Raw genomic sequence first — 12513 nt, 5'->3', positions numbered from 1 at the left:
TTCAGTTTTTACACCGGTAGTTGTATGTTAACATGCTGTGTTGTAGCAAACACTTCTGAGTTATGCAACATGTTGTCTCTAAAAATAAATAACATGGTCTAAAAGAGTCTGAATGGATTTTGTGGCCCTCTACTTCCTTACAGGGGCATTGCAGTAATTCAGACCAATTGTTCCATTTTATGAAATTTACTAATTAATAAATAGATTGTGGGATTGCTGTTTGGTTCTTTTATTTGCAAACCAGCCCAGCTTCCTTCTGTCTCTTAGAGAGAGAGGGGCTCTTTTTTACGCTTTTTGTTATATCTTTTTGTTCTTCATTTTAAAAAACCCTAAGAAATCCAATCCAAAAACGTTGAAAACAGATAACTAAGGCTGCCAAAGCATTCTGAGGCCAGAAAGGCTGCCCACCCAGCCTTAACTCTGCCCCTCTGATGCTCTCTTTCATTGCATGGTCCTATGGTGGGTCTTAAGGTGGCAATTTCTTGCAGGGCTTAGGAAAGCGGCTGCTCACCAGACATTGGGTTTGGGCCTAGGAGTCAGAGATGAGTGGAGCCATTCTCCCACCCGCAGAATCCCCGCCCCTTTTCCAGCCCCAAGCCCAGCCCACACCTGGGTGGCAGTGCATGGTGGCAGGTGCTGGCAGCCTGGGGCCACTTCCCGTGATTGGCTGGCACTTGGGGGCGCGGGTGCTGCACGGATGCTCCCCTGTCGCCCTTGCTCTGATTGGCGGAGACTCGGAGTGATGGGCGTGGCTCCCTCCCTCGCAGGGTCTTGCTCTCGTAGCGGCTGGAGCTGGGGCGCGGCCGTGTCGTCTGTACGTCGCTGTGATTGGCCGGAGCTGGGATAGGGGCGTGGTTTCGTGACTCCGCTCTCTGTGATTGGCGTGGGCGTGGCTTTGTGAGGCGGCTCCCGCTGTCGCCGGGCTCGGGGCGTTAAGGCCGCAGAAGCTGCGGGGCGGCGGCGGAGACGGGCAGGATGGTGGCGAGCGGGGAGCTGGCGTTGCTGCTGCTGATCCCGTTGCTGGCGCTCACCGGCCCCGCGGCCACGCTGGCCGGTTACATCGAGGTACGGCCCGCAGGGAGCGGTGGGGGTTTCTGCGTGGCTGGGCCGGGGGGGCTCCCGCCGCAGAGCCCCCTCCCGCCTTGGCGCAGTGGCGGCGCCCGGCCTCCGCGGAGCCGCCGCAGAGGCCGCGTGAAAGGCACCGAGGGCGGGGTGGGAAGGGGGAATCGCCAGCCCCTCGTCTGGCCCCCTCAGGTTATCTGTTCTGACCCCACTTTCCGACCGGGGGGGGGCCATTTCCGTGGGGGGGAGGAGAGACCCCCACTTTCCGACGGGGGGGGCATTTCCGAGGGGGGGGGAGGAGGGACCCCCACTTTCCGACGGGGGGGGGCATTTCCGTGGGGGGGAGGAGAGACCCCCACTTTCCCACTGGGGGGCCCTTCCGAGGGGGAAAGAGCCTTGCTCTCTGGGATCAAACACTGTTACTCGCTTTGCAGCCTATTTTCCCTCTTGATTCAGGATCTAGAGCTTTGGGTGACTTTGCCCGCACCCCACCCACCAATGCCCAGCTCGGGGATAACAAATCAGGGTAAAACGGGACTGGAAAAGGAAGTTACCCCATCGCCCTTTTGGTGATTAAAGTCCTCTGGGGGCGGGGGGCGGCGGGGTGTAGCTGGTGTCACGTTCTTCACATATAGGAGCTGAACTTGAACTGGCAAGTCTCGCAGCCTGATTTATTTCTGATAATTTTGTTCGCCTGGATTGTGTTACGTTTGTAATGCCCTAGTGTCTCGGGCCATAGCATAGAAATGCTGGCATGCCAGCGGGCATGTTTGGCTTGTGTTTGCCCATTTGTTATAGCTGTCCAGTATCAACTGGGTATAATTGCTTTCCTAATTCAGTGGTCTGCAAATTGAGCTTAAGGAAAAGGTGTCATCAGTGTCCTTGTGTTTCTTACATGTACCAAAAGAATCGAATGCTATCCAAGGGCAGCACTTTTGTAACAGAAAGCGATGAAATATTCATTGGCCAGCAGATCTAGATAGGAGATGGTTCAGGAAAGGTGGTATCAGTTCTGTAGAAAGAGGACATTTCGCCATCTTAACATGTTGTTTCTAAAGCAGCAACAGCAATTTCTGATCTGAAAGGATAAGTGTAGCGGAATTTCCTTTTGCCTGTGAAGATAATTTAGGATTCCTGGAATATATAAAGCGTGGTTTTTTTGTTTTGTTTTGTTTTTTTTCCCTGCGTCGAAAGAACTGATGCAGTGGTCTTGAGTTGGACAGGTTTATGCAAATCTGTCCTGGGATAGGAGGAAACAAATTCTTATTTTCATTTTGTGTCAACAATAATGCTGCAGCATTAGGCTGGGAATGTCCTTTCCTGTCTAGTTTCAGATTTCAGGGTTAACTAGCTGAATCCCTCTGTGGTACCTTTTTCGTCTAACACCCCGCCCCCCCCCCCCCCCATGAGAACTGACCTCTGCATTCTTGGCAGGGTAACAAGAAATGTGAGTTTCTCAGATTCGTCTAGAAGCTTAGGCTATTAGAGGGCAACTTCATAGGGAAAAGATTCAGTTAAATGCATCCATTTGGCCAAGGCTTCATTATCCTCTTAATAGATTCTGAATAAATCTTCAATTTTAAAATATCCATTGTATTGTCTTTTAGATTAAAGCTTTATCCAAGTGCAGTGGGTTTGCATCTGATGACTAGGAAATATTTAAATGTCTTTTTTTCCCCAAATTGGGAATAATAAAACAAAATAAAAAAGTGTTAAGGCTCCCTTCCTTGAAGTCCTTAAACAACAAACTTCTCTAAGCTAACTAGTTACAGGACATGGCAGATAGGAAGATCTCACGGTAGTTTAGGACTCCGTTTTCAACATAATCTGTCTACCAGGGTGAACTCTCACAATAGGTAGTTAAGCACATGCTGATCATCCAATACAAAGGTTCTAATTTCATAATACATACATTAAATTGCTACATCCATCTTGCATTGATAGTGTTTTAGAGCGGGACAGACATGTTGTGGATATTTATGAATGGCCTGATTTGACACCTTAGTTTTCTGTAAGACTGTAGCAGCTTTGATTAAGCAGAACGGCTACAGCAGCACTGAACTAAAATCTGAAGCCCCGAGATTTCTGTCATTACCAACTAGCAAGAACATTTCTTTAAATGTTCCTCATAAATGTTCTGTTGAACTAATATAGTCAGTGATTCCCCCCCCCTTCCTGTGCAACTATCACTTAGAGAATGGCATTTCACCTGTTTATTTTGCATGTGTTATGGTTCTCTGTCAAAAATTACTACAGGTCTGATGTATCCTGGTGGTAAGCTGATGACAGGACATGATCCTGAAAAATCTGCCTTGGTGGTGTTTTGCCAGGGAGATAACTAAGGCTGGGCCTGAGGAATTCTAGCTAAAGCCCAGATCAGATTACTTGGCACTGACTTGCCAGTGAAGAGCCTTTAGTATTTCTCTGAGAGAGTTGGATTAATCTCCTGCACCTGTTAAAACCTCTGCCAACTTTGTAGGCCACTTCCTCTGTCATATCCTAGACAAGTTCAGCTGCTTATACACATCCCTTGTGAAAGATTTGCTTATGAGCTTGCACTACATGTGGGGTGTGCCAACTGCTTTGTTTGAAAGCAAAAATAGCTTTAATTTTATTTCAAGGCTTTGTTTACACTAGAAAAATTAGGACATGAGATTAGTGTGGTATGAAGGGTGGAGGCTGTAGCTTATGCGTATTTACCACTGTTGTTTAAACCTGCTCTCAGTACGGTTAAACAACTCAGTTTGAATCCATTTGATACTCCAGCCTCTACTGTTGTGATTACCTGTGGAGAATTGCAGCTGTGAAATGTTAGTGTAGACAAGAATTAAAACTGTTGTGAGTTGAGTTCACCACCAATCTACATTTTTATATTGTGTTCAATGCTGTAGTATGGGTGCCAGGTCATTTCCTAGAATTTGCAGAATATCATGGTTTTGATAATTTTAAATTATACACTTGTTACTTGCAGTAGGAAAATGCATGACTGTGTGTGCTTTGCTTTGGCATGTTCCCATTAGGTGGATTTTCTATCACTTCAATATCTCAGATGCTTGTCTTATGTATGTCCAGTAATCTGCAAACAACTTGTTTTTCCTTTCCTTATTTCAGTGTGTGTGTGAAATATCTGTACATGAAACTTCATGTTGGACAGTGCATTCTGCAAAGACCTGTCATTGGTGACAGTCAGACTTTCTCCCCTGAGCCCTGTCATGTGTTGATGAAAGATGTAGTTTGGACAAGGTCCCTTCCAAATAAATTGGAATATGAACACACAACAGAAGAGCTGGTCCATTGATTGTGGCAACTATCTAATGGTGGTGGTTTCTCTTGCATAGTGGTGTGTGTTCAGATGACTTAAATTATTTGAACTTATGCTTCCTGCCTCTTGTTTGCGAAGTTGGCTAGGAGAGCTTCAAAAAGACACTGGATGTCAAGCTTAAAAATCATTGTAACTTAATCTTTATTCCAACTATCAACTCCTTCATTTCTATTCTCAAGCCCTTTAAAGACATTAAGTTTCTGCTTTATTCACTTGACCTTTTATGTAATTGAGTCTGAAGTAATACAAACGTAACAAGATTTTAAAAATGAGATTTATTTTGTAATGGCCTTTTTATATAGCTATTGTGAATGCTTATCTATGGGCCATGCCAATCTTGAATAACAACTAGGGTTTTGGGTGAGGTATAAACCAGATCACCTTGAGGCATAATTGTTTAGTCAATGTCATTATTTTTTTGATACACTTGGGCATTTTCAAATATAGATGTCTTGTACCATTGCTGCCAGCCTCAGTGACTTGTTCTTTTGACTCAGCAGATGACCACTTGGGGAAATTACCACTCCCACATTACAGTTCCAAGAAATCAGTTCTGTAAAATTTCAGTTCCCAAAATTTAATAGCCGCATTGTTAGAACTGGAAGCAAGCTAGCTTTGTAGTTAAGTTTCATGCTGCATTTTATCACAGTCTCCATATGTAAACAAGATGAGCATATCTAAAGACTTTCTCAAGTCTTAGAGGTAAGGTCCTTCTGATATGTATTTAGATGCAAGGAAGAAAGACAAATAGAAAACATGCATAAGGTAGTACCGGGAGGTGCTGCTGTTCTTATTGCAAGTTATAATGATGGAGAGAGGTAAACCCCATTATTTGGAGAATGTTTTCAGCTTTCCTGGAATTTAAGGTGTAGGGGTTGCTTGCCTGTAGTTGTTTTGAAACATTATTTCCTGTTTGTGTAAAAAGAAAAAAAAATTAATCCTTGTCTTTACACATTTGATGTGTAATCTTGTAGGAGATGGATTTATTCACTTTTTAAAAATACATATTGTAATAGTAATGCTTAATTCCTTACCCCTAAACATAGAAGTAATAGGGCCAAAGCATCTATTGCTATATATTGCCCTTTTGTCCCCCTCAACACCCAGTAGTCCAAGGAAAGTTTAGTATCTTAATCTTTTACTCTTGTAAACCTGTCTAATGTAATCTATATGCAGAGTTCTGTATAAGGTTTATGGGCTAAGTATCTTACAGGCAGAACTTATTTTGCCTGCAGCATTTTCAACAAATGTTTTATTAAAGGTTCAGACTTTGATCCTAGATTCATGTAACTTGCAAATGCAAAACGAGCATAACACTTTGCAGTTTCACATCAATTATACAAAAACTGAGCCATTAACTCTAATGCTAGATTGCAACACTTTAAACTAACCTCATCACTAACTACTAAACACTCTGAACACTAAAGTAGTCTTTGGCCTGTTTGCCTTCAGTCTTCATTTGTGAGGGAAAACTCACTTTTACTAAAGATTTTAATTAATACTCTCGAGAAGAAAGCATGGCATTTAATCTACAATGATATATGGCTCATAGTTGGGATGCTTCAGACACCTGTAGTGTTCTATACATTATTCTGGTAGTTTCACACCTAGTTCTGTAGCTGAAGGATCCTGAGTTGTTTCTTCCTGAAATACATGTTGTTGTTGAATTTCCGTGTATGTATGTGATCACTCATTTATCAGCCAGTAGTGACAAATTGATTGTCGGCAAAGCATGAATGTTATAATTGGATTATCTTGGAGGGATACTGTCAACTTGATATCTAGTTGTGGGGTAGCCATGTTAGTCTCTCTCCCAGGATACGAGAGGGACAGGGTGGGTGAGGTAATATCTTTTCTTGGACCAACTTCTGTTGTGGGGGGGGAGGAGGAGGGAGAGACAAGCTTTTGAGCTTACACTGAGCTTGTTTTCAGGAGAGGAAGAGCTCAGTGTAATCTTGAAAGTTTTTTTGGGGGGTTGTCTCCCCCCCTGCTCTCTCCCCCCAGAGTCTCCCTGTTAATTGTCTTGATTTTTGCAGTCAGGTTTCTTTTCAAAAAGAATTTCCCCATTGCTATGAAAGTCCCAGTTAGTCAGGGAAAATAGCTAAAAGTAAAAATCATGAAGTAAAACTGAAAATGAGAAATAATTATTTTCACTGACAGGGATTGTTATCAAATAGTAAGGGGGGGAAGACGCAAGAAGGTGTCCATTCCAAGTGTCCCTTTAATAATGGACTAAAGGGGGCTTGTAGTGGGACAGACACTTGCAGTTCTTCCTACAGTGCAAGGGACCTGAATGTTCTTCATTGAGTTAGGGCTTGTCTAAACTAGGATATAAGGGGTGTTTTAAAGAGATTTGTACTTTCTCACAAAGGTAGAGGTGAACTCCAAATAAAATGTCTTAATGGACTTTAACCCTAACAAATTTCAAAAATACTTTTTATGACTAACCAAGCTGTTAGAGGTAGAAAAGATTTTAAGCTCAGTCAGTCTCTCCTTGATTTGTTTTCTAGTGGGATATCTACTGTGCCTCTGTCTTAAGTGAAAGGGTTTTCATTACTTCCAAGAGAATCTGGATCTGTCAGACAGTTTTCTGGTATTCTACCCTTTTTTTTTTAAATTTCAGTTGATCGCACATTGCCACTCCTACAAGCTTTAAAAATATCATTTAATTTACTGCTCCATGCAAGTGTAACATGAAACCTAAGTGCTTGATACCCTCTAAACATTTAAGTTTGTAAGTATCATTACTTATGCAGTAAGTGTTTGTGTGTAGGATCAGGCCCTAAACGACTAATTCCTGTTGTGAGACCTAAGTAGTGTCTGCCATGGGACTGCATAATAGGCTATTTTCCTACTGAATGAATATGGTTTATATACCTAACTATTCAAGTGCTTCAGCTGTAGTCCAACCTCACACAGGTACACTGTGAAAATCTTTTTTTCAAAAGAAACTAGGCTGAAGTCATTTTAACTTCATTGTCTAGCTTCCTGTAGCTGCTACAAAATGGCAGCTTAGCTAGTTGAGCTAATGTTTGAGTTCAAAGAACTCAGACCTTCAGAATTGCATTCCAAAAGGAAGTGTTAAGTTTTGACTTTAGCTGGGTGACCAAAATACTAATGGTTCTGCAAATGAAGCTAAATTAACTTCGGTAGCGGCAAAAAATACTCTAGAGTAGAGGGTTTTATGTAATCGGGTATCAACCTGATCAGAAACTTGTGCAATTAAGCTGTTTAACAGCACTTTATTTTTTCTCCAACTAAACAGATCTAAAAGGTCCACTGTAATGCCTGAAAATGAACACCCATTTGGAGAGGCGGACCTGTATATGCTTTCTGTGTAAAAAGGCATAGTTGCACCATTTGCCAGTCGAGCACATTTACTTGCAATCAATTTTCATGCGGTTATCAGTGGTAAAATATTTTTATTTAAGCTAAAGTAACTCAAACAGGAGTTCTCTCCCTTTTGGTTTACTCATCTGTATGCTGCTTGTTTATACTTGGGTGCAAAAGTTAAAATGTTATGAAATACAGCACCTGAACACTGGGGCAACATACTTCCCTTTTCATCTCTGGTGATTAATACAGGAAATCCAACAGCATTGTGCGACTCTAACTTACTTGCCTTGAGGAAGGCAAGTGACCTTGCAACTTCTCTTGTGGTTGAACCTACTCCTACATGTTGCCTGTAAGACAGAAGCCAAGCATAGTACCTGAAGGTGAATTTCTTTTGCCCATCCCAGGAGTGAGATCAGATAATACAATATATGGAGATATACCTATCTCATAGAACTGGAAGGGACCTTGAAAGGTCATCAAGTCCAGTCCCCTGCCTTCACTAGCAGGACCAATTTTTTTTTTTTTTTTGCTACAGATCCCTAAATGGCCCCCTCAAGGATTGAACTCACAACCCTGGGTTTAGCAGGCCAATGCTCAAAGCACTGAGCTATCCCTCCCTCATCTCTGCTGGCAAAGTAGCAAAAATAGACTACTTAGAATTTTTTTTGTTCAGCTACCAGGAACTGGTTGTGTTGACTACAAGTATAACTGCCTTACAGTTTGAATACAAATTTTCCTTAAAATCCTCTTCTATTAGAAATCAGAAAGTTTTGAAATAACCTCTTTTGGGTGGGAGCATGAAAAAAGAAATATTCACAGTTGTAGTCTTAGATTTTGCAGCAGTCTCCAAAACTAACATATAGATGAAAAATGAAAGCAAAGTAAGCCTGTTTGAACAACTCGTAAAACTTGCAAAGGTTCAAAGACTGGATAGGAAATTATCTACAAACTGCTACTACAGCATGTTAGTCATTCAGTGTTAAACAAGTGATGTGATAAGATTTTTGTTAGCTCATGGAGGGCAGGTCTGGAGTAGATGAACTGAGCATAAAACAGGAGAAGTGTACAAAATATTTGGTAACTCTGCATTTCATAACTTGTGGTCAGATGGTCTCTTCCTTGTTTGGTTCTAGATTGAAAAGTGATTGTAGAAAGGCAGTTCAATACAACTCCCTGCCCTGTGTATTAATGACTGGAAATAAGGGATTGAAAAAATAATCTGATTAAATAAAATGCAATGCCACAGTAGCAATAAAAAAATAGGAGGGGGGCGGGGAGTGTTTATTTCTTATGAATAAAGCTACATTTATATCATGGAAGTCACAGAATGTCTCATTTTCTCTTTGGGTGAAATGATCACCCCACAGCTTCCAGATGCAGTGGGCGGAGGGGGAACTATGGAGCCACAGCAGCGGATGTCACAGACAGGTCATGGCTTCTGTGAATTTTTGTTTATTGCCCGTGACCTATCCATGACTTTTTTACTAAAAAACTGACACAATCTTAGCCTTACTAGTGAATAAGTGGACACTTATGAGACACCTTCACTTTCTAACTTATTCCTGCTGACCTCTGGGATTCTGGTAGATCCTTGCTGACAGGAGCTTTAGGGTTCGTCTGTGCCCAGTTACAATGCTAAGGGCATGTGTGCACTGGCAGAGTTACAGTGCCTGCAGTTATAGTGCCACTCGGAGTGCTGAAGGGAAACGACTGTTGTGTGTTCACACTGTCAGCTGCCTGTGCGTTAGCATGTTCCCACTTGCAGCAGTATTCAGAGCAGTGCACTCTGAGCAGCTGTCCCACAGAGCATCTCTTCCTCTTCTGCCACTAAGAGTTCTGGGGAGGGGGCCACGGGGCATCCTGGGTCCTGTCTCAATGCCCCGTGATGCATTGCTTCACATCCCAGCAGTCCCTGTGCTTCCATCCACATTTGGTGCCATTTTTCAACAGTTTGTGTACTGTATTCTCTGCTCTGCTTCTTCGGTCTGCAGGAATGGATCCTGCACTGTTGACCAATATGCTGCTCGCTCTGTTGCTAGTGGCAGTGGAGTTATTCCTTAAACTACAAAGGCAAGAGCAGTTCGACGTTGATCTTGCCACACATAGTAGCTATGACCGGAGATTGCTTGTGGCATTCACGGAGGTGCTGACCACTGTGGAACGCTGCTTTGGGGCTCGGGAAACAAGCACCGAGTGGTGGGATCACATGGTGATGCTTGTCTAGGATGACGAGCAGTGACTGCAAAACTTCTGGATGAGGAAAGCCATGAGCTCAACCCAGCCCTGTGGCGCAAGGACATGAGAATCAGAGCTGCTGCGCCATTGGCGAAGCGCGTGGTGATTACACTGTGGAAGCTGGCAACTCCAGACTGCTCCCAATCTGTCGCTAACCAGTTGGAGTTGACCATTGGACTCGAATTGATGGAAGTGTGCAGGGCCATTAATCGCATCCTGCTCCAAAAGACCGTGACTCTGGGCAATGTGCATGACATTGTGGATGGCTTTGCACAAATGGGCTTCCCTAACTGGAGAGGGGCGATAGATGGCATACACATTCCAATTCTGGCACCAGACCACCTAGCCACTGAGTACGTTAATTGGCAGGGGTATTTCTGTATGGTTCTCAGGCCGGTCTGGAAAGGTGCATGACACATGCATCTTTGTGAACACTGGCCTGTTCAAGACGCTGCAAGCAGGGACCTTCTTCCCAGAAGATCACAGTAGGGGAAGTCAAAATGCCCATTGTGATACTGGGGGAACCCTCCCTACTCCTTAATGCCGTGGCTTATGAAGCCATACACTGGGCACCTTGAGAGCAGCAAGGAGTGGTTCAACAACCGGCGAAGCAAGTACAGAATGACTGTTGAGTGTGCTTGTGGACGTTTAAAAGGTCTGCTGGCGCTGCCTATAAGGGAGGCTGGACTTGGCCAATGACGATATTTCTATACTCATAGCTGCATGCTGTATGCTCCATAGTATTTGTGAAGGGAAGGATGAAAGCTGCTCGGTTTGCAGTGCTAGTAGCGCCTGGAGCGTGTCCACTTGACGCTCTATAACATTTAAGAGCCGCTCCGTGGCTTCATTCTGGCACGTCGCGTTCTCCTTTTGGTCCCTCTTCTCGCTGTCCTGCCACTCCTTCAATTGTTTTTCGGCCGTGGAGCACAGCATGCATGACATGACGTGGAAAGTCCTCCTTAGTTCTTCGTGGCCACTTTCTAATTCTGCGCAGCCGTTCAGCCGGCGATAACACAGAGGGAGGCTGGGCTCCCAAGGTCACCTCTGCAACGTTTTACAGAAGCAGTGTTGTTTGCAACAGAGAGATCACTGATTCAGTGCTTCTAAAACACAGCCACTACTCACATACCACAAGATGGCCAGTTGCTTGCAAATAGATTTGTGGCTCATGTGCGCTTGCCTAGGGTCAGCCAGTTAGTGACACCTCACTGGCCTGTAGCTTAGGCAGGATAGGGGAAGGGGGACAGCTGTACAAGGAAGTTTTTATACCAAACCTCTGATTAAGTCAGAATATCTCTAGTCCCCCTCTCTCTCCCTCCCACCAAAAACAGTGACCACTTCTATTTCAGACTTACTGATTGGGCCTCCCTTTTCCTTCAGTTACTGTATTGCACAATAGAGCAAGATCTGATACTCAAGAAGTTACTTACTGAGCACATTAATACCTACATAGCTACTACATTGCTGGTATTTAACTTGATACTTTATCACAAGTATAGCTAGGGCATGAAACCTATAAAACCGTGTTCTGTAACAGTTTTCGCTACACCATTCAGAAAATACTTACTGTCACATTGAGGTGAGTTAGAGGTAAAACATTTTTCAGGATCTGCCCTACATTAAATTCTGAGCCTTGATGCCTAAATCAAAAAAGCCAGATTTGTGCATTTTAAAATAATCTTTAGCCTCTTCCTTATGTTCTCTTGCATTATTTTTTAGATCCAGCTCCCTGCCAACAGCTTTGTCCCATTTCTGTTTCAGCTCTCTAGTGGATGAATCCCACTAATTGTCACTGCATAGTGTGAAGTGACAGCAGCAAAAAGAGAAACCTTGAAGATACCATCTGTTACAATGAACATTATGCATTCATCTGAGATTTCAAGCAGATTTGAATTGCATATTTTGCAACAGTAGCTAGTCTCTGCTTTGATGTATGGCTGCATCTAGGAAAGCCCTTAATCACCAAATTGTGTTTTGGTTTTGGACTCTGCATGCTTTGTTGCCAGATCTGAATTAAAGAATAAGCTTTTTATCTGGATTTATTAGCACCAATGTGAATGGGAAAAGATCGCTTTAGAACTACTTTCTTGGCAAATGAATCTGCACAAATTAATGTAACTGACTATAACTGGAGGTTGATTGCAAGCTGGTTACTAGTGTTAGCAGTCAGTCTTTCAGTAATTGTGGCCTGAAATAGAAGGGCAGATTAAAATATTCCATTCAAAAGATTAAATGCAAAATGTTGATACAAACCTACAGTTTGAGCACCTAGTGAATATATCGGCACTTGAACATGAGGTTTTCTTTGCATAATTTATCAATTCCTGCTAAAGAAATTGAATTTGATGTCTGGTTCCTCATTCACAGCAAGATCACATATACGTTGGGAAACTGAAGAGCATGAAACCATGTCAGGATCTAAATTAAGCACATTAGCTCATGCAACAAACTCAGCCAAAAAATAAGATCTTGAATGTGGGGTCTGGCAAGTCTTTTCCCACACATGCTTACCTATATGTTGCTTCCCTCCAGTAGAAGGGAAATGGGAAGGTGCTGCA

General features: G+C 43.1%; 1 protein-coding gene across 4 annotated transcripts in view; it reads left to right on the top strand.

Moving 5' to 3' along the window:
* The first annotated feature begins 940 nt into the window (after nucleotides 1-940).
* APLP2 (amyloid beta precursor like protein 2) overlaps nucleotides 941-12513 on the top strand; it is a 70818-nt gene continuing 59245 nt past the window's right edge. For 3 of the 4 annotated variants that reach the window (XM_054005757.1, XM_054005756.1, XM_054005755.1), the window contains exon 1: nucleotides 941-1065. In XM_054005757.1, the coding sequence (XP_053861732.1) occupies nucleotides 976-1065 (90 nt within the window). In that variant the 5' untranslated portion in view covers nucleotides 941-975. The remainder of the gene's footprint in view (nucleotides 1066-12513) is intronic. The other variant, XM_054005758.1, reaches the window with a different exon arrangement.

The sequence above is a fragment of the Malaclemys terrapin genome, chromosome 15 (genome assembly GCF_027887155.1).
Source record: "Malaclemys terrapin pileata isolate rMalTer1 chromosome 15, rMalTer1.hap1, whole genome shotgun sequence".
Lineage (NCBI taxonomy): Eukaryota > Metazoa > Chordata > Testudines > Emydidae > Malaclemys > Malaclemys terrapin.
This window is presented reverse-complemented; position numbering and strand designations above follow the sequence as displayed.